Source organism: Podarcis tiliguerta (genome assembly GCF_965153285.1).
Source record: "Podarcis tiliguerta genome assembly, chromosome: 1".
Lineage (NCBI taxonomy): Eukaryota > Metazoa > Chordata > Lepidosauria > Squamata > Lacertidae > Podarcis > Podarcis tiliguerta.
Window position 1 is genome coordinate 58,612,894 of NC_139534.1, and position 22,858 is coordinate 58,635,751.

The 22,858-nt window shown below is 42.9% G+C and overlaps 1 protein-coding gene across 6 annotated transcripts in view; it reads left to right on the plus strand.

The window, feature by feature from the left end:
* LOC310666591 (SITS-binding protein-like) overlaps positions 1 to 22,858 on the plus strand; it is a 38,057-nt gene that overhangs the window by 13,760 nt on the left and 1,439 nt on the right. For all 6 annotated transcript variants that reach the window (XM_083417634.1, XM_083417636.1, XM_083417635.1 and 3 more), the window contains 5 exons: positions 1,122 to 1,325; positions 2,837 to 3,105; positions 4,160 to 4,296; positions 8,682 to 8,803; positions 10,774 to 10,953. In XM_083417634.1, the coding sequence (XP_083273760.1) occupies positions 1,122 to 1,325; positions 2,837 to 3,105; positions 4,160 to 4,296; positions 8,682 to 8,803; positions 10,774 to 10,953 (912 nt within the window). The remainder of the gene's footprint in view (positions 1 to 1,121; positions 1,326 to 2,836; positions 3,106 to 4,159; positions 4,297 to 8,681; positions 8,804 to 10,773; positions 10,954 to 22,858) is intronic.

Sequence of the window (22,858 nt, forward strand, 5' to 3'; positions counted from 1 at the left end):
GGTGCACATTTCAACTGGGATCTGGGCCATTGTGTGTGTCTGTGTATCTCGATATGATTATAATAAAACCTCAAAGTGTTTTTTAAAAAATTACAAAAAAAATTATTATACTCGTCTTAATTCTCATAAAACTTTATTGTTTATCATCCATATCCCTCTGTTAGATTGAACCCCAATGAAATTGGGAATTGCAGGTAGATGAGCAAATCAGCCTATTTCTGATCCATGTCAATTTCACATACATTTATTCACATAAATTAATATTTAAATACTGTATGTACTTAGGTACATGTTTTACCACAAAATATGTATTTGAATACATGTTTTATCTAAACATTTCTCCCTAAAACATCATTTTTATTCATTTATTAAACTGATAACTCTATTGCAAAATTCAGGGAAGTGCAAAATCTGAAGGGCATCTATGTTCTGATTGGTATTTTAGCTTGGTAAGTGTGTATTAGGTCAGTTCACTTGCAGACCAAATAATATTTTTGTCCATCCCTAGTTGGGACTGATTCCTTAATAGATTCCCATTAACACCATATAAATGTTACTGGACTATCTCCTATTTGAATCTATCTCCTGTTTAATCTGACTGTTTAGATAACAACTGGTGAATTTAACTTATCAAGGCTTAAGCTAGTGGGGCTGCTATTGGCATTCCATCTAGGCGCTAACTAAGTCCATAAACCCTTATCTTCTACATTCCAGACCATTCACTGGAATACTGCAGCATTGTTCAAGCCAAGGCTATGTGAATCTTGTGAGTGGAAGCTCCATCTAAGCCACTTTGACTTTAATTACTGCTTTAAGAGCCTTTATAGCTGTTACCAGCAGCAGGACTGAAGAGCTTTTTCAAATTATGCCAAACCCTGTGTGGTGTGGTGCCTTTTTAAACACACACACACACACACACTACTTCCTGCACTTCTTTTTTTGTGTGTGCTGAAGTATTAAACAGAAGTAGGGTAAGATTTCTTGGAGATGTCATCTGGAGACCATGTTAAATAAATAGCAGAGTGTGTTTTACTGTTTAGTCTTAACTTCCAAACATTATAGCCCCTGGTCCTGTGACAAAATCCTTGTCTAATGGTGCACACTATTCTCCCTTCTTTCAGGAACACACGTTTTTACCTGTGCTGAGACGAAAAGGGTTGCATAGTCCAAGGCTTGCCATGGACTCCTCATTTACAAAACATCTAAAGCTTTCCATAACTGTGTCCCCTTTTGCAAGCATCAACTCCCAGCTTTTTCAGATGTCTCTACAAGAAGGCAAAGAAGACTTTTGGCTGAGCCGCCACTCTGAATCTGGTGACTATTCGGTACAAGTCCCTAATATCACCTCTTGCACTTGACCAATTAGTACCTCTAGAGGTTCCTAGCCTGGAAGGAACCAGTAGGTATAAGGCTTTCTCGGCTTGCTCAACATACATTAGCAGACGTTAATGAGCCAAAGCACATGTTATGTCGGAGATGTGTGATTGGATCCCCCCAGTTGGTAGTACGTGAGACTCTTAATTGCACGGTTGTGGGTCCGAGCTCCACAATGGGCAAAAGATTCCTTCATTGCAGGGGTCTGGACTAGGTGACCCTCATGGTACCTTCCTATTCTATAACTCTAGACCAGGGTTGAGGAGCTGTTTCCAGCCTGTGGATTGGATGTCTAGGTCCCTCACCCTGCCCCCTGCTGGCCATTCTGACAAGTAGATGGGACTGCCCACTTGTCATTCAGCTGGCATCACAGTGATGTCAGGTGACGTGCTTTATTTTGCCTGGGCAGTTTGAAATCACACTAATGGACCGAGACACAGGAGTCTGCAGGAGCTGAAAATAAGTTGAGTCTTTGCACTTGCAAAGCCCTGTGCCTTTGCAAGCACTGCCAATTAGCATTTTTTTTCTCCTGGTAGCAGCTACCACGACCCCTGTTTGGATGGAGCCCTGACATGGTAGGAAGGGGGTCTTACCCTCCTTCCTTGTGTCAAAGCCTTGGTGCAAATCACCTTCCCTGAGCTGCAGAGGCAAAAATATGCAATACAGTCATAGAAAGGAAGCTATATAGGGGGAAAACCTTTATCTCCATGCCGTAACCTCAGTCTAAACTGGGTGTGTGAGTGTTGGGTCGCTTACAGCGACTTTTAGGAAAGTAAAATCATGGCAGGATACCTAATCATTGATTTCCCACATCATGTCTAGTAAGGCCCTTGTAATCAATAATCAAGCTGTACCTAAATAATGATTCTTGGGCCCATAACCAATTTCAGGAAATTATAGCTATACTGTATCTTCAATGGTGTCTGCAAAATAAATATATTTCAGGCCATGATTTATTAAGCAATGTAATGTAGCAGGCTATCATTTTTTAAAAAAATAAAAATAAATCTATTGCCTAATAAAATTGTCTCGGTGCCCATGATACACATAAATACAGAGTGATGCCTTTGTTTTGAAAATGCACATTAGCTATAAAATATTCTATGCTGTGTTCATATGATTCTGCTCAGAATTTGAGGCAAGGAGTACTGCCATTCAGAGAGCATAACCTTGAAACCAAGTGCTCACAAATGGTCCCTGCACTCCCCTTAATCTGGCGCTGCCAGCTATTAGTTTAGGCAGGGACCATCCAGTATGGTCGTTTCTAGATATTGCTATCATGTATCTAGTAACTGCTATCATGCCTGACCATTGGCTGTGCTGTCTGAGGCCGATGGGAGTTGGAGCCCATAACCTTCTGGGGGGGGCCCACATTGGTTACCTGCACATGAGGTGAACCAGGAAGTCAGCCTAGCCCTTTATGCTTCTGCTGTTCTCTTCTGATGGCTGTTTCCTATTGCAGGTGCCGCTGCTCACCAGATGGAAAGGGCAGTTTTCTGCTCAGCTAAATGTGACCAGCTGGGCTGCAGTGCTCTGGTACATGGACCAAGTGAGCCTCTTGAGGCAGCGACTGGGAGCAGAGTATTTGGTTTTCGAAAGTGGCGAAGGCAATTGGCTTATGGAGCAAGCAATCCCACCTCCCACAGAACTTGGAGGGGATAAGTACATTCACATTTTAGCCTCAATGGCAGCTGCATTGGGAAACACGTCAATAATTAGCGCCGGCACGAGGTTTGTCTCAGGATAACTCTCCAAACTGTCTGTTTCTGAGGGCATCCTATCAGTGTGCACCATCTCCCGCCCCTTCTTTTTATTTCACTAAAAGTTTATTTTAGGGGAAATCTCACATCCCCCTTCCACCCCTTTCTCTGTCCTTGTCATGTGCTGCTGGTGCTGCTGTAATCTGAAGGAGAGTCGTGGAAGGATAGTGTGTGCTAATGAACAGAGGCATGGATGTGCATTCAGTATGGGCTCTTCCTTTCCAGAAAAGTGGCTTCAGCTTGCATGAACTGGGTTGCCATATGTCCTCTTTTTCCAGGGCACGTCTTGTTTTTCATGGGTGTGTAAAATGAGAGTCGCTATGGTCTAAACCACTGAGCCTCTTGGGCTTGTCGATCAGAAGGTCAGTGGTTCGAATCCACGCAACAGGGTGAGCTCCCTTCACTCTGTCCCACCTCCTGCCAACCTAGCTGTTGGAAAGCATGCCAGTGCAAATAGACAATTAGGTACTGCTGTGGTGTGAAGGTAAATGGCATTTACTGTCCTGTTGCGCCAGAAGCGGTTTAGTCATGCTGGCCACATGGCCCAAAAAGCTGTCTGTGGACAAATGCCAGCTCTCTTGGCCTGAAAGTGAGAGGTGAGTGCCGCAACCCCATAGTCACCTTTGACTGGACTTGACCATCCAAGGATCCTTTACCTTTTTTTTTACCTGTAGTTAAAAGTAGAAGTTGACAGAAGTGTCCTCTTTTTTGCTCTTCAAAATATAGCAACCCTAGCATGAAGCCAAGCCACCAGCTGCTATGTGACAATGCATCTGACAAAGAACTGTCTATGATTTTGATGCAGTGCTGCACCTGTGCCTTAAGTTGGCCTCCCTCAACCTGGTGCTCTCCAGGTGTTGTTGAACAACAGCTGCCAGCGGCTCCAACCATCATGGCTAAGTCAGGGGTTATGGGAGTTGTGATTCAACAACATCTAGAGGGCGTCGAGTTTGGGGAAGGCTGAATGATTACTGTGCCTTTCAATGTTTCCAGTTTGACTCCTGGTCTGTTTCTGCTGCTTCTAGAGCCAGCCACCTGCCACTCTTTCTCCAAATGAACCCCCGCCAGTCCGACTGGAGCTACGCTGGCTTGAAAGGGATTATTCCATCGGTGCTTCATTACAGTCTTCTTGGTTATAACTTTTTTATTCCGGATGCAATAGGTAACGTTATTTTAAGGTCAACTTCTCCTACTTCTTCTTAGAATCCGTTTTCTAGAAGGGCTGAAGATGCCCCTGAGAGAAAAGGCCAGATCTCATGGGCAGAGCCCATATGCTGTGTGTTAAGAGGCCCCAGATTCAATCCCTGGCATTTCTGGGAAGGGCTGCAAAAGACCCATGTCTGAAACACTGGAGAGAAGTTGCTGGTCAGTGCAGAGTCTTGATCAGCTGCCATCCAGATGTCAGGCTGCAACTCCCATCAGCCCCAAACAGCAAGGCCAGTGGTCAGGGCTGATGAGAGTTGGAGTCTAACAACATCTGGAAGACACTGCCTCTCTAAATAATACTGGGCTGGATGGACCATTAGGCAGCTTTCTATGCTTCTGCAGGGGAGATGAATGCATATAATCTGCATGCCTAATCAACTATGTTCATGAAGGTTACACCAAGCAGAACTTGAGGGACATCAGTGCCTGAAGTTCTGTTTGGTGCACCATTAGATTTAATTGATTTTCTGTTGACAAGAATTGGCCAGCACATTTCTTAAGCATTAAAAAAATTAAGCAGGAATTGCAGATACATTCAGTTCTGCTGAAATTAGAGGGTGTTGTTGTTTTTTAAAAAAGTGTTTAGAAATAGAAGTAATGGCATCCCAGCTTCATTCATCTGGTTAGCCAAAGCCCAGGGGCTTTTGGATTACAACTGATTTGTAGCATGGATCATATCGACCCCAATAGCTCAGCGATTGAGCACATGCTTGGCATGCAAAAGGTCCGTGAATCAGTCCTGCACACAGCCAAACACCCTTAAAACCTTTTAAAGTTCCCGTTTATGTTGACGTTGATGTACTGAACTACATGCAGCAGGTTTAAATTTCTTCATTTCAGACTGCAATGTAAAGATCTGGATTCAGCATTCAGAGTTATGCATACCTGGGGGGAAACTGTGTAATGAGAACAAAGTTTCCAGAGCAGTCCATTTGTAAAAAATCAGGGGATGGAACTGACAAATGGGAAGATAGCTTGGAAAACCAATCTTTCTCTTCCCCTCTTCCACCTGTACCCTTCAGAAAGTTGATGAGGCCTAGCAAGAATTGAGGGTTGTGCCATAAGGGACTGCAGTGAGAGAGGCGAATTCCCTGAAATCAGGTGGAGGAATTTTGCACTATTTGTACAGGGCTCCCATTTTGGGGCAATTCTCCCTTCACACTGCAGTCCTGTAAAGCCCAGACACAGTGGCTTTTGGGGGAGGTACAGTATACTGAAGAAGCCAGAAGTGGAAACATTTGCTTTAAAACTTTAATATCTCTGTGTTATTAGTTACTGTAATAAATGTATATTAGGCTTGTATTTGAGCAAGCAGAAGGACTTCCGTTACACAGTTGCACTTCCCCCCACCCCATGGGGCTCCTAAATCTGTTATGGGGGTTCCCCCAACCCTCTGGAGCTGGTTTTGGGATAGCATGGGACAGAAGTCCTGTTGCACAAGTGGAAGTAATTGAACTCCCACATTTTTTAGTTGAATATCACCCTTCTGGTATTGCATCTAACGCCATTCCTCTGGGAGCCAGCACTTTCTGAAGTGCTGTGTGATGCCTTAAAAATCTGTTGCTTTGTGTAACACACACACACACACACACACACACACACACACACACACACGTACATACTCATAACAATATCTATGTCTCACGGTAAAATTTTGTGGCAAGAGATATAAAAATATTAATAGGTTTTTTTAACAATAGACTTGAACCAATGGAACCCTGTAGTAAATCCCGCTTTTCGTGCTGAAAAGAGGGACCTCATGTACTCCTTGTTCTCACAGTGAGCTGTCACTTTTGATAAAATGTGAGGCTGTTTCAGAACGAAATATTCTGTTTTGGAAAGCAATTCCCTTTTCTGAAGGAATTGGGCTCCTTAAGCCTGAGGCAATATTTTTAATAAGAATCCTCTCTTGACCCTCACCCTTTCGCCCGCTAGCCAGCACCTAGTATTTCACTAGGAAATCTGCTTGCTCCCCTTTGCAGCATGCTTTCCTTATTTCAGTTTTCTGCTCTGGTGGAGGAAACCTGTGTTATGATCTCCAACCCCCTTCAGGATTTATGAAGCGAGATGAAGTGGTGTCATGGCGAAGTATTTTGGATGTGTTAAAACACTACATAACCCTGCATGGGATGACAGGACACAATATTTCCTATTGCAAGTGATATTGGTAGCATCTGTGGAATTGCTTTATCTTTCTGGATATGCATGGATTTTAAGATAGTGTCTGCAACCCGCTAATATAGATGGGTTTATGTTTCAAGGTTATAGTTCATTCTTCCCATTTGGCAAACAAGCTCTATGGGTGTACTCTGCAGCATCTACCTTCTGTGGGTGGGGATGGGGCAGAACTGTTTTGGCACAAGGCTTCCCAAGACTTTTCAGTCTATAAGTTTCCCTTCACTGCATTTCTACCTAGAAGGTGTTTTTTTCATGTTGGATTAAGAAGTCATGTCTCTGCAGATCATAAAAAGCTTTAAATTTATGTATGTGGGGGCCTGACACTTTTCTACTTTGATAAAGAAACTATGCAGCTGGACAACAAATTAACTTCCTTGCATGAAATTTTAGGTCAGGGTATCCAATGTGGTGTTCCCAATATGCTTTTGGCTCCAGCTTCCATCAGCCTCAGCCAGCATGGCCAATGGTCAGGGAAGGAGGAAGTTGTAGTCCAACAACATCTGGAAGGCATTATAATTATAATTATTTATTAAATTTGTATACCGCCCTTTGTCTGTAGATCTCAGGGTGGGTCACAACATAAAACTCAATATAAAAACACAAAATACATGATAAAAACAAGAACAAGAAACACAAACCAATGAACCCCACCCCTCTTCCTCCCACAAACCCATTTAAAAGGGAAATAAGATGTTAATCAGCCAAAGGCCTGGTTGGGTACTCCTGCATAGTTAATGTGTTTCAAGATGCCCCTGTGGTCCTTAGTTATAATGTCATAGACATGGGGTTTTCCCCTGGTTTTTTGTGGTAGGTTGGAATGGCCCCTAAGAGCCCCCCAAACCCAATCACTTGCACTGATGTGAATTTAGCAGTTACCAGGAATAAATGAGATACACGGGAGTAGGGAACATTTTCTTTTCAGGGTCTTTAGTACAATATTATGTATTTTACCTGCTGTGTCCATGGTTTGCCTTCCAGGCTGCTGACTGTTGATGTTATAATACGCCAGCAGTCAAGCTGCTAAAGCAACGAATGCAAAGCACGCGCCAGAAAGAGAGATGAAAGATGTTCTTTCTTTTAACAGATTATCTGGATTGCCCACTATTTATACTATGTACTGTTCCTTTCCAGCTGGAAACTGCCCCCCATTTGTTTCACATCTCAGCTTGAATCCTTCATAATGTACTCCAAGCCAATTACATTGTTTTGTGTTAGGAGTCAGATGGTCAGAAATGTTGTTTCTCTGTGAAATCTCAATATACTCAGTGTCCCCGTCCCCCCGCCACCCCACTTTCCCACTGCTTTTGAAATTCTTCCTACAACTTGTGTTTCCAGAATGCCAGCAATGCCAAAATGTGAGTTGGATCAGGCCATTCTTCAGTTCCGTTTGCTTTGAGCCGTCGAGACTGTTTAAGCATCTGGCATGTGTCTTTTTGAACAACGCTGGCTTCTCTAGCCTCTTCTTTCTCCCTTTGGATCTTATTGGCTCCTGTACCAGCAAATAGGAGACAGAAGCCACTTCCAAGCTGTCACTCTTTTGTGGGGAATGGCCATAGCTCAATGGTAGGCCATCTGCTTTGCATGGAGGAAGACCAGGTAGAAATGGGAATGTTCCTTTCCAAGACCCCAGACTGCTGCTGCCGGACAATGAAGACAACATTGAGCTGGATAGACCAATATACAATGACCCCCTAGCTGTAAACCAGCAAATTTAGAGTGTGCAATTAAAGTGGATGTGGTGCTCTTGTGTAGCAAACCTGCTTCCAACCCCCCTGGAATTTTCGTGATAAGAAAAGTGTGGGGGGGGGGTAACGCATTGAAAATGATTGTGGCATGTAACTTGCACACAAATAAAGCAGCATGAAGTCTCAATAAATAACAGTGTTGTAAAACATTCATGCAGATTTTGTGCACCTGTATCAGGATGAATGCTCAATTAACTGGCTTCTGGAAGAGCCCTGGGATGAAGCTATTGTATTTTAACACTTTGTACTATTGTATTTTAATATTTTGTTGGATATAAATAATAATAATAATCTATAATATATCATTAATATAACCTGGTCGTTCCTAAATTAATGGATCAAAGATTAAAGTTGAATTCTAAATATTTATAACAGTTTTCCTATTGCCCAACCATTTTTATTTGTTTGTGCTGTGCAGGAGGAAGTCTTGCAAATGAATTTCTGATCGATGAAGAGCTATATATTAGATGGCTGCAGATTGTGACTTTCCTTCCTGTGATGTCTTTCCGTACTCCGCCGTGGGTCTGTTGTGATGACTGGGTAGGTATATCAACTACCACTGGTATGCTAATGATAATATTCTGCTCTCTTGGTTCCCGAATTCTCTCCCTCAGTTCTTACTAATATTTTTTATCTCCACAATGTCTCATATTGGATGATTCACCACCACCAAAGTTTAAGGTGGATTAAACAGTATACTCTGTATGTCTTCTCTGAAATCATCACTTCCACCTTCCTTGACACATCATCAGTACTCTTATCCAGGACTGGCCCAAGGCATTTTGCTGCCTGAGGTAAAGGACAAGATGATCCATTTCACATACAGAAGCTAACTGGACCAGCAGTTGAATCTTAATCTAACACTGGTGGTAGGACAGGGTGCTCTGTCACATCTGAGATAGCAAGTTAGCTTATGGGGGCCAGGACATGCCATGTAGCATATATACCTCTGTCCTCTAACATAGGGGCTTAGGAGGAGCAGCAAGGTGGCTGTAATTGCTGCCTCTCCACCCAACATCTGCTGCCTAGGGAAGTTGCTTCACTTTGCCCAAAGATAGGGCTGGCTGTGAGCTTCAGTTTTGCACATGGGGTGTGGGTGTGTGTTATGGAGAAAGAGAGGGGAGAGAAATTTGCCTCTGTGTTGTTCATTAGCAAAAGATTCTGATGCCAGATCTTGTAATATTTTTCTTCTTAACACTGCCAACATTTGCTATTTCTGATTTCATAGAAACTCTGGTTCAAGTTCTTATACTTTCTTGCCTCAGCTATCACCAGGGCTTTCTTATACCTCATCTTAAATTCTTATTTCAGCCCTAAACTCTGCTGCATACCTTGCTCACGGTATTCTACCATTCACAGTTGTCTTGTTTTGCTTCTCTTAATCAGTTCAAATTACCCCCTCCTCCTAGTTACTTCATGTTGTGTGCCCCATCTCTCCTTTCTAATTCCCCTTTCACATTCCTTCTCCCACTATTAATTCTGCTTATACTAATCTTCTTATCTTAGTCCTTTAGCTATGCTCTCTTTAGCTATGTTCTAGAGCTCAGCTGAAACTTCAAAGAAGGCAGTTTTCTGAAAAAAGAAGGCCACCTTATAGAATTTGCTCTAAATATTCTATACCAATTTGTTTGCGGTTGCTGCCATTCTCCTCCTCTCAACCCAATGCTGGCTACAGGAGTAGTGGCAGTAAAGACTAGCATGATAAGAGACTGAAGAGATGATTTTCATCCAAGCTCAAGGATGAGAGATTTAGATAGGCTGGGATTAAAGGTAAAGGTAAAGGTACCCCTGCCCATACGGGCCAGTCTTGACAGACTCTAGGGTTGTGCGCCCATCTCACTCAAGAGGCCAGGGGCCAGCGCTGTCCGCAGACACTTCCGGGTCACGTGGCCAGCGTGACGAAGCTGCTCTGGCAAGCCAGCGCCGCACACGGAAACGCCGTTTACCTTCCCGCTAGTAAGCGGTCCCTATTTATCTACTTGCACCCGAGAGTGCTTTCGAACTGCTAGGTTGGCAGGCGCTGGGACCGAACAACGGGAGCGCACCCCGCTGCGGGGATTCGAACCGCCAACCTCTTGATCAGCAAGCCCTAGGCGCTGAGGCTTTAACCCACAGTTCCCGCGTTCCCAGGCTGGGATTACAATACCACTAAATTAATATTTTCTTGGCTACTCTGGGTTGGATTCACCTAGGCCTCCCTGTCAGGAGAAGACCTGTGCAAGGACTTTTGCTTATACAACACAGCTCCCCCCCTCCCTTCCCTGTACACACTCTGAGATTGGCTCAGTCTGGAGAACCTCCATTACAGCACACAGTGTGGGGGAGGGTGGAATCCCAGTTGTGGAAGCTGCAATGCTTGTGCAGATGGAATGATTAAAAGAATGTGACATTGAATTCCACCCTCTGTATCTACTCCCTTTGGGAGAACATAAATCAAACTAAAATACCTGCTTCTCTATTGTCTTTTCCACAGCGTATTAAAATAATATGCTGAACTTCCTTTCTTTCAGGTCCTGAATCTCACCAGGCACTATGTTCAGACACATCAGAGTTTTGTGGTGCCTCTTGTTGAAAAATACAGCAAGGAGTGGCTCTCTGTAGGATACCCTATTTTTCGACCTGTATGGTGGCTCAGCCCCACTGAGTCCATTACCTTTACAATCGATGATGAATTTCTCATAGGAGATGAGGTAAGAAATACATTTTACTCCAGCATGTTTTGGATCAGGAAGGGCATCTCAGGGACTGAATATTTTCTATAAGGCATTTGGGTTTATATTAGAGTACTGAACATTTCAGCTCTCTACAGGTTTTGAAAATTCATGTAAAGTTACGAAGGTAAAATAGAAGACTTGATGACAGAAAACCCTCATAAATTAAAATTGGCAGGAAACATTTATTAAAGCTAGAATTCTGAAAACATGGAAGAATTAACTTTGCTGAGGAGGAATCAGCATGACTTCTGTAAATGGAATGCTTGCCTCACTAAACGTTTGGAACGAGACACATTTAGACTGTCCAGTCAAAATGTAAAATCATACAATGACAGTGATGGAAGGGGCCTTGAACATCACCTGCTCAACTTCTTGCTCTGTGTAGGAAAACAGAGACATATGTGATGCAGTGGACATTATATATTTGGGTGTGTGTGTGTGTGTGTGTGTTTGCCTCTATATCATCTTCTTCCCAAATGACTCCTACAAAATGTTACCAGAAGGTTCCAACATTAAAGCATTAAAAACAGAAAAGAGACTAAGAATAAAAGTGTATTACTAACAATGGATGAAAATCACCCATGAGGTCTTCCAATGATCTGTGTTGGGATCCATGCTGTTTAACTTAATCATGAAGGGCTCGGAGTCGGAGGTGAACAGAAGTGTAGAAGATGACACAAAACTACTCAGGATGGTGAAAACCCAAGCAGTGTGTGAAAGCTTTCTTCTAACTGAGCAAATAGGCAGTAGAATGGGCGATGTGATTCAGTGCAAGGAGGTCCAAAGTGATGCTTGCTGGGACATGAAAATCCTAATATATGAAGTCTAACTTGGCTGTGACTATTCAGGAAGGGGATCTTGGAGTCAGAATGGAAAGTTCATGAAGAACAGAAGCTCACATAGTGGCAGTGTGTGGGGAAACATAAATCCCATGTTAGCTTTATGTTTGATCCCCTAAAAAAAATAATCCCTATCACAATGCTGTTACATAAATTGGTGAAATGCCTGTATTTCGCTCCAAATGAATACTACGGAACAGGAGAAAGATGCAGAGCAGACTAGTAAATATTCAAGAGGTTGGAGTACCCACCGCATGAGGAGAGTCTAAAAATTTTGCATGTGGATATTTTTAAGTTTACAAAAAGTCAAGGAGGACATGACTGAGATGTACTTATTGCATTGAAAGAGGTGGGGGGAGGGGAGAGCCAACCAAGAGCCAAATTTTGATTTAAGGTTTATTTTGCCCATTAACTTCTTATGCTTGGAAAAATAGAATGGATCTAAATGGTTTCTACATGTCCAGACATCTGGCAATTTTAGCGCCAGTACATTAAGTGGGGTGAGGAGTGGCTAACTTCTTCATGTTCAGGGTCTGATGTATTTTCCAGACAATGAGCGGGATGCTGATGGTATAAAACATATGCTAATGCAAATTTTTGTTGTTGCAAAATTTTACTTCTGTGTCAAGTCTGCCTGGCAAGCCAGATAAAACTGCTTCAGGGTCTAGATCTGGCCTGGCAGCAGCCCATTATCCATCATGAGGGCAGAGCTGCAAACTGGATTCCTCACAGGAATGTGACTGTGATGGACATCAGAAATGGAGGAGAGAGATGAATATATGATCAGTTGAGCAGCTCCGAAGGTTATAGCATGATTTCCTTATAAAGGTGCAGGTATCTGACTTGTTTAAGGTAGCATCCTCAGAATCTTCTCATAACCTAAAACACAGGGTCTCCACCAATGGTCCCTGACTAAGTATTCCAGAATGTCCTCCCAGTACTCCCTAGCTATAACTTGCTATAGAAAACAACACTTTCTCCCTGACTTTGGCCTGTCAGATATCCACTCCCATCCCCGGCACACACAATAGTCTGTTTTGCATGGTGCAGTAAGCCCAAACTATGGCTTACAAGGACTGCAAAAAATGTGCATGCTCCTGGAGAATGTCTGATGGGTCAAACTTTGGCTTAGCTCAATGCAGCAGGAAAAAGGGCCAGGGAAGAGCAACTGATTCTCAATTTAACAACTAGCTACCTAATTCTCACTTCCACAAATGATGTGTGAATTGAAATTGGCACTACTCTAAATTTTGCAATGCGGTTTTCCAATCAATGTGTAAAATAATTAAAAATAAATGCATATATTGGGGGAGGTGTGCATAAAAATGTGTATATTCATAAAAATAACACAGCAATGCATTAAATCAGGGGAAACAACGTGCAAAAATGTGTGTATTAAATGATATTGCAGACAAAAATGTGTTTATTAGGAAAAATTCACACTAAAAAGTTGATGAATCTTCATGTGGGTTAAAAAAAAGAAATTTGAAAATTAGATGCAGAAAGTGGAGAACTGAATTTAAGATTTGGAAAAAAAAAAGAGCAACAGAGAGAAACCAAAATGCGACAGATTCATGCATCCTTCTGTGTAGTTTGACTCTCTCTGTCATATGAACCAGGCCACTGTGACCTCCTTACTAGGTCAACCATTAGGTCAGAGAAGTAAATAGCACTTTTAAAACTTTCCCTTTCAACGCCGCCTCTTTCCAGCCACTACCTCACATTTATCATTCCTCGCTGGTTTCCCACCATTGCCTTCCCTTTGGCAGAGGGTTCACTGGAGTGATTGTGATTTATGTGACATTTTCCACAGCCTCACAAAAGCCCAGCAACATCAGTATTTCAACCAGCAGGTTTACAATGCTTTTAGCAAAGCAAGCAAATGCCTACAGTACCGGAGTGAAATATGGGGCTTTCCATTCAGTGACATTCTAGATCTCACTTTCACTTCTCTCATTTCCTCTCACGCTTCTTTCCATCTCCACCCCCCTCCCCCTTCTATGGCTCCTACTACTGTCATCCTGGAAAATCCATCACCCATCTGTTGGTTTACTTTAGAGTCTTCTACAATAGACTGGGAAAGCCTGTTGGACGTAGCTTTTTCTGTGTGGCTAGTTATGCAGGAGGTGATGTTTTATGGGGCATTCTTAGTTGATCAACTTGATTTATTATAGCATGACTGGCTGCATCTCCAGTGAAGCTTCTGGTTGTTGTTGTTGTTGTTTTTTGCTAGCATGGAAAAAAACAACTTTCTCCTGTATAAATAAAAGACAAAACTGAGGAAATGAGGATACTATAAGAACATGTGTTCTGCTGATACAATAATCACAGATTACAGTGGCAGGCTTTAGAATCTACTTGATAAAGTTCTACATTGGTGACTGTGTCAGCATCGCCCTTGAGCCAGTGTCACCAACTGGACTCAACCACCTCAGCCCCGACTGGGCTAGGCGAGCTGGATGGCACTTCCAGAGACCACCTTCCTCTGTAGAACAGGTCCAAGTGCTGTGGACTCACAACTCAGAGCTGTGAGCACCGCAAATCACTCCACCAAGAAAACAGTCGTTGTGCAGCAGAGTACAGCAGAGCATAAATACTCGGACGACAGTGCTGAAGAATATCTTATTTTATTCTCTAACAGCTACTGTAATATACACTATATACAAATGGAGATTCTCAGTCTTTTCTACACACACTGACTTGCTGACTCACTCACTCACTGGCTGACTCTCTCTCTCAGAGTCTCTATCTCACACTGAGTCTCACTATCTCAGTCGGAGTGGAACATGCAGATATAAGAACACGCCTCCTTCTCTCCTCAGAGTCAGGAGACTGATGAGGTGATTCTTGAGTATGGGAGGGGTGAAATCTCCTCATCCTCCCCCATTTCATCCGACCATTCCAAGAATCTTTAACATAACTGCAATTTACACACACCAAAAAGTTGTTCTCTGCTTACAACCTTGGTCAACATATTTGCAGTACCTCTCTCTCCCTTTTCTAAGACACTTTAACACATCATTAAACAATCACTGTAACCACTTTGTGTCCATTAGGAAGGAGTTAAAACATAAACCTCAATCTGCAGTTTACACAAAATACACATTGTGAACACTCAAATGAATAAGCAGCTTCTAGAAAAATCTTCATACACGTTTCTCTTTCTCACATGCAAATTGACATTGCTTATTTAGGCAGATTTGAACAAACCACTTTCGTACTCAAACACACGCTTGCTTCTTCAATCCTGATCCTTTTAACGTATTATACATGAACCACTTTAGGTCAGGTAAGGAAATAAATAAAGCGTTTTGTGCTATTACTCTCAGCACACTTCATGCCTGGTTTAAAAACCGTACCAGAGTTGCTCGTGACCCCAGCCTTTGCAAACTCTTCAGAAAATCTTTTCGGTGGTACACCCTTGGTTGTTCTCTCGGATCTGCGCAAAACTCTCTGATCCTCTTGTTCTGGTGCTTCCTCCTCTTTGGGAGAATGGGGAGCTAAAGTATATGAAGCTGCTAAGTCTGCATCTGCGTCAGACTCTCCTGAGGCTTTTGGGCTCTGATAATCTGTGCCACCATCCGGAACTACATTGGCATCAGAATCATCAACTGCATCAGAACTTGCCTCCCTCTTAACTGTCTTTGCCCCTTTTGCACCATCATCACAAATGGGATGGCACTGAAAAATGCCAACTCTGTCCCATTGTGGATTGTCCTCAATACTCCTGGTCAGCCTGATGGTTTTCGTGTCTGTGATCAGGACACGATAAGACCCTTTCTCATATCCTAGGAAAACACCATGTTCTCCACGCTTGCTCAGTTTGTTACCCTGTGAGGTGTGCACCCAAACCTCGGATCCAAAAATTTTAAAATGCCTTACACATGGCTTCCTTCCGTGAAGCATCTCATATGGGGTGCAATTTACTGCGGACTGGTACCTCCTATTGTACACGTGACAGAAAAACGAAAGAGCTTCGGCCCAATAGGGATTGGGCAGTCCCGAATCGTGTAACAGTGTCCTGATTCCTTGCTGCAGGGTCTGGTTTACTCTCTCACATAAACCATTCTGCCAGGGTGATCTGGGCGTGGCCGTCCTATGCTCAATGCCCTGTTCAGAGAGAAAACTCTCAAACTCCTCTGAACAAAACTCACCTCCCCTGTCACTGAAAAGACAACGTACGTTCTCATTATGTACATTTCTGAGCCATTTACAAAACTGTCGAAACTTGGTAAAGGCTTCAGACTTTTTCTGCAGCATATAGACCCATACATATCTTGAATAGGAGTCTATCAAAACCATGAAAAATCTTGAATTGCCTCTAGAGAGCGCTAGAGGCCCCACTAAGTCAGCATGAATGACTTCGTATGGTTTCTTGGCCTCTCTCCCAGACTCTGTACCTTTGGGAGCTTGCCTTGCCTTACTCTCTGCACAAGAAACGCATTTCATGTGGTAGGGACATTCTTTTAACTTCATACCCTGAACCATATCAGGCATTTTTGCCACAGCCTGGAAATTCAAATGAGCAAAAACACGGTGGTAAAAATGAATACATTGGTCATGCAACTTCTCATTCTTATCAACAGATAAATTGCAACACTCTTTCTTAGTTGCTTCTGCAGTACCTGTACCTGAAACAAAAGGCAATTGGTACAAACCATTAACACATTTTGCATACAGAATGAGCTTGCCATCTCGACGAATTTCACAGCGAGATTTAGCAAACACCACCTTAAACCCTTGACGATCAAGCTGGGAAACACTCAACAAATTGTCCTGAACATCAGGCGCATACAGGACATTCTTAATTGTTGCATTCAGGCTCTTTAAGAACACAGTTCCCTTAGCCACACTCGTGAGAACCGTCCCATCTGCTTGATTGATTTCTTTCTCTTGCTTCTCAAGCTGAACAAAGAGATCCTTATCTTTGGCTACGTGGTTGGTACAGCCAGAGTCGACCACGAAGAAACTCCGCCCATGTTGATTGCAGCAGCGAGAGATCAAAGCCTTTGAAGTAGCAGGTGCTTGGGGGTTTCGTCCTCCTCCCCCTCTGCCTCTGAAGTTTCCCTTCTTCTTTGAAGTTTTCTTGCTGCACTGAAAACTCAAATGGCCTTGTGCTCCACACGAAAAGCACCGCTTCTCCTTTAGTGCTTTAACAGCAGCAGTTTCACTTTCACTTTCCCCTGCTGGAGACTTAGGCACATTTTCAAGCACATTTCCCCAGCTTTCTCTAACAGCCTGTCTGCGATCCCACTCATTCAGGAGCACGCTAGACACATAATCTTCCGTCAGCCGGTCAGAAGGCATTGTAGAAATCTGGGCAGCTACTCCATCGTAAGAGTCATCTAGGCTGTTTATCATGAGCATTGCAAACACAGCCTCTGAAATAGCCAGGTCTCGCTGAACAAGGTCCTGTCTGAGACGCTTTAACTCAGATAGATGGCTAGGCAAATCACCACCTTTTTCCAACTGCAGCCTGCATAGCTTCTTGAAGAAAATCACGCTGGAACCAGCATTCTGCCTCAAATGCATATCTCTCAGCTTATGCCAAACAGCTCGTGCAGTTTCTTCACCCTCCAAGTTTACCAGCAAGAGGTCTGAAACACTCAAAACAATTGTCCCTCGGGCTCTCATGTCTGCAGCATGCCACTCAGGCCATTCATCATCATCCTTATCGGGAGGGTCATCTTCTATAGTGTGAAATAGCTTTTCCCTCTGCAAAAGCGCTTTCATCTTCACTTGCCATACTGCATAGGTTTCAGGCGTCAGGAGAGGAAAGGACAGAGCCATCTGGCCAGAATGTGCACAGGCCATGTCTGCTATTACTTAGAGCAAGACACTTCCCTCGTGCAACACAGATAAAGCCTTGACTCCTTCAGCCACTCTCTCTCCCACTCAGAGCGCAATTAACAGGCAAACAGGGATGCTATCTTCTTTCTTTTGCAGTCAGCAACATACCTCCATAAATCAAGCAGCAGCAACAGCAACAGCGGCAGCTTGAACACTCTGCTCTAAAACAGCTCTGCTTCTGGGCACCACAAATCAGTCCAGCATGCAGCCTCCGTTCCGCCGTCCGGCAATCAGCAACAGAAACCTCTGGCAACTGGGACGACTGGGATGACTGGTACAACTGGAACGACGCCTGGTCAGGCGACTGGAACAACGACTGGGCCCATAACCGATGTCAGCATCGCCCTTGAGCCAGTGTCACCAACTGGACTCAACCACCTCAGCCCCGACTGGGCTAGGCGAGCTGGATGGCACTTCCAGAGACCACCTTCCTCTGTAGAACAGGTCCAAGTGCTGTGGACTCACAACTCAGAGCTGTGAGCACCGCAAATCACTCCACCAAGAAAACAGTCGTTGTGCAGCAGAGTACAGCAGAGCATAAATACTCGGACGACAGTGCTGAAGAATATCTTATTTTATTCTCTAACAGCTACTGTAATATACACTATATACAAATGGAGATTCTCAGTCTTTTCTACACACACTGACTTGCTGACTCACTCACTCACTGGCTGACTCTCTCTCTCAGAGTCTCTATCTCACACTGAGTCTCACTATCTCAGTCGGAGTGGAACATGCAGATATAAGAACACGCCTCCTTCTCTCCTCAGAGTCAGGAGACTGATGAGGTGATTCTTGAGTATGGGAGGGGTGAAATCTCCTCAGACTGCCCATAGATTATACCCAAAGGTTCACCTGTTAATTCATATGACACTTTTCAATAAAAACATGCTGAATCACACATTATTCCTGAATCACTGAATCATTGTCTGCCCCGCCCCCCATAAATAAATGAGGTGGTATAGTATAGGGATTCAATACTACAGTTTTTTCTTCAATGGACTGAAACCCTTTGGAGATCAATAGCAGTTAGAGGTCCATTCTGTGAAGACCACTTTCCATATCAACTCTGTTGTTTGGGTAACAATCTAAGCACATGTCTCCATTGATTCTGTTGAAGCATGATTAGTTTCTCCTTGGCTGCTTGTGAAAAGGAACTCTAGATTACATTGATGGAAGTTTAGGAATGGTGGGCCGCAAACAGACCCTGGCCCAAAGAACCACTGAAACTGGCTGGGGTCACACCATTGTTTGCTCAGTAAGCTAGTTCTTAATGTTGCTCTCTTGGTGATGGTGGCATATGGGTGTAGCCAGGAATTTTTTTTTGGGGGGGGGCAACCAAAGTTGTTGAGCTTCCCCATTGAAGCCTGAAGTCTGTAGCTATCCAGGTGAACCACAAGAGGTGGTTGAGAGGGGTATATGTTAGAAGAGGACTGAAACATCCTTTCAAATATTACTGTTTGGGTATGCATTGGAAGCACCACATGCATAGCAAAAGCCATTGGACTGTAGCAATCATCTTGACTTTGAACTGGTCACAATGAAACCCTATAACCTGCCCTGTATCCTAGAAATGTAGGACAGTGACCATAACTCAGAAGGTCTGAGGTTCCATCCCTGGCATCATGTCCTCTGCCTCAGACCCTCAAAAGTCACTGCCAGTTAGAAGAGCAGACAACACTGGGCTAGACGGGCAAGCAGTCTGACTTGGTGTAAGTTCCTATATGAGATTGGAGGAAAAGAATGCAAATAAAGAACTATAAAATGCTGCCCCCTTTTTTGTCCACTGTAAAATTTAAATAACTATCTCCTCCATATGTGTGTCTTTGTGTGTTGGAGAAGAATCTTCCACCGCTCTAGGAATACCCAGCTCCTTTTCTCTATGATGCCATTGACTTTGGCAAAAGGAGGCATGGGTGGTGGTACTAGCTGTCCACACTTAGAGGCATCTTGAAACAAGGAAGACTGTTTATGAGATTGATTTCTATGAGATGTTCATGCCAATGATGCCTCCAAGTATTTCAGATCTTGTTTGTCTAGATTAATAAGGCAGTTGGGTGCTCTGTTAATGTTATAATCAATTAGCATTAACAAGCAACTGGAAATAAATTAAAGAGCAGTTAACATTTTAATTCCCTTTGCTGTTAGCATTTCAAATACAGCCAATATCTAATTAAATCTTTTGAAGCACTTTCCTATTTGCCGAACTTATGATTAATGTAAAGACTTAAATATTTCTCCCAGATCAAGGCAATGACACATTGATCTTTAGTGTCTTTAGTTCTAAGGCTGGTGCATGGTAGGATCTAAAGTGTTGCCTTTAATCATATTAAGAAGACTCTCACTGAGGGCTCATTAAGCGCTCAAAGGGCAATGGAGTTTTGTGTGCATTTGAGGCCTTCTAAAATTTACAGTGACTGTTTTAAGAAGAGCAGTAGTTGCCTCATCGCAATCTTTTTGATCAATATTTCTGCTTTGATGCTTTAAATTGTCTCGATTACTACTGTATTAGAGAATGTGCAGGGTTAGGATATTCTTTTCTCCTGTACTGTCCAAAGTAAAATGTGGACCTCATCCCAGTGTGATCCTTGACCTTCCACACTTTAAAATGTAAGATGTAAGATGATTGAAAATCCCTGCATTTACAAGGGAGAAAGGTCCAAGACAAAAATAGGGGTAGGACTGACATCATGTGGATACTCCTACATTTAGTTGCCTTGTAGACAAGCCCCAAATACAGTGGCCACTTCTGCAAATGGCAGCTCATGTGAACAGCCGAATGGTATGAAAAATGTAGGCACCCTAAAATCCTCTGTGAAGTGAAAAATCACAAGTGAGTGGAACGATGAGTGTGTCTGGGTGTGCTTAGTCTTCTTAGAGAATGTTATTTATAGAACTTGGAATGTTTTTAGTGGGTATGATACACAATTCTCTCTCGTGGGCCTGCATGTTTCTCATTGTATTCTGATTCACATAATTGAAAACGGCTTTTGCCTGATTGTGACAAGTTCCATACACCTTGAAGCAGACTATGTAGACATGCAAGTAATCAGAACACTTGCTCTCACAGACAAATGGACTTTGGGCTGACAGCGAGGGTGTAGGAACAGCTAGTTACCCCTTAAACCTTGTGGCAGATGGTTGCTCAGCCACCATTGTGTGGAACATACAATGACCTTGCTACAAGTCTAAGGGCTAGTTTCAGTCATCTGATCTTCCTAGTCAAACTTTGATCTTCCTAGGCAAGGCAGCCTTTGGTGCTGCTTGGGAACATCTGAAGATGACATCAGTTTCACTATCAGGTGTTCTGCTTTGAGTCTAGCTGATCCAGCCAGGTGAACAAAGAAGCAAAGCTGCAATGAGGCAAAATGGCAGTGCTTTCTTAAATGGTACGGTGCTACCTTGGTTCTCAAACTTAATTGGTTCTGGAAGTCTGTTCCAAAACCAAAGCGTTCCAAAACCAAGGCACACTTTCCCATAGAAAGTAATTAATCTGTTCCAGAATTTAAAAAACAACCCCTAAAATAGCAATTTAACATGAATTTTACTATCTAACAAGACCATTGATCCATAAAATGAAAGCAATAATCAATGTTCTGTACTATAAAATAAATAAGACAGTATTGTAGATGATAAAAATTAAAATTAATTTTTTTTCTTACCTGCAGTGATGATAGTCACTGTTTGGATGGGGGGCTTTTATCCATTTCCACAGTCACACAATCAATCAATCAATCAATCAATCATAAAACAAAAAGCAAGCCACAGTCACAAAAATGAAAAAGCCACACAAACAAAAACTCAAAAAAATTAGCAAAAACAAAAGTATCAAATATCACTGCAAACAGAAACGGAAGGCTTTAATTATGATGGGGGGAGGGGATTTAAATTAGCTGTGCAAGGGTAAAAATGGGAAGGGAAAAGCCCCAATTTTGATGGGGGGAGGACTTAAATAAGCAGCGCAAGGGTAAAAATGGCAGGAAAAAAGCCTTAAATACTTTGTGGGGGACTCAAATGGGCTGCGCAACAGTGAAAGCGGAAACTCAGGAGCACATTCGGCTTCCGAGGCAAAGTTCGAAAACCGGAACACCTACTTCCGGGTTTGCAGTTCTGAGTTGTTCAGGAACTAAGCTGTTCGAAAACCAAGGTACCACTGTACTAGGCTTGTGCTTGTGTCCCTGTGATCTTTAAACATTAGTAGTAAAACACAGAGGCCCCAGAAAGGGAACAAATCAAGTATGTCAGAAAGCTGTCATCACCTTTGCATCTGTACATGGAAATTCTGTGAGTGAAAGAAATATAATACCCTTGTGGAATGGAGACATTAGTATAAACATTTATATTGACTTCATATTTTATTACCTTTGTTGATGGTTATAAACTCAGGAATAGGTGGCCTTTTCTGGTTATATTGGGGCTAGTTAATATATTCTTCTGTGTCAGAATCCATTCCAAGTCAGGTCTGCACTCCAGAATCCAACTGCCTCATCTGATTCAGTTAAGTGAAACAGATACTCATGACCTGTCCTTAATTCCTTAAGGTGAACTGCAACTCCAGAAGGGCAATAGTGTCAGCATCAATTACAGGTTTCTTATCTGTTGCATAGAGGCCTAGGGCAAATGTCCTAGCATCGCTGTACCAAGATCCTTGTTCTTGGAAGTAGGTACATTTTATTGGAGGTGAAATGGAAATCATGGCCATTTGTAAAAAGCCATTACACTTTCCAACATGAAAGGCTCAGAGCTTTGACATATATCAAGTCCTGAGACCTTGATGCTTTTATATTGATTTCAGTGGATGTATTCAGCTTGCGACAAATAAAGGTGGCCATTTCCCCACTTTTGAACTAGACGTGATGGCGGCAGGACCTAGCTATGAGTATTCCTGACTCCTTCTAAATTGGTGCCTGGGTCAATTTAAAGCATGGCATCAGTGGGGGAATTAAATATCCCCGTCTATGCTTTTCCAGGTGAAATTATTTGAAATGTGTTTTCCTCTTAGCCAGTGTTCCTTTTAGCCATGGAGGTCCACTAGGAGAAAAATAAAAGGGGTTTCAGAGAAAAGGCACAGGCAGCAGAAAAGGACATTTTCCCACTTTAAATCTGCTTCACACTTTATAGAAATGGAGCAGCAGATCCATTTCTGTAAACAAGGCAGGCCATCATTCCACTAGTTTGGCCCTTGCATTTTA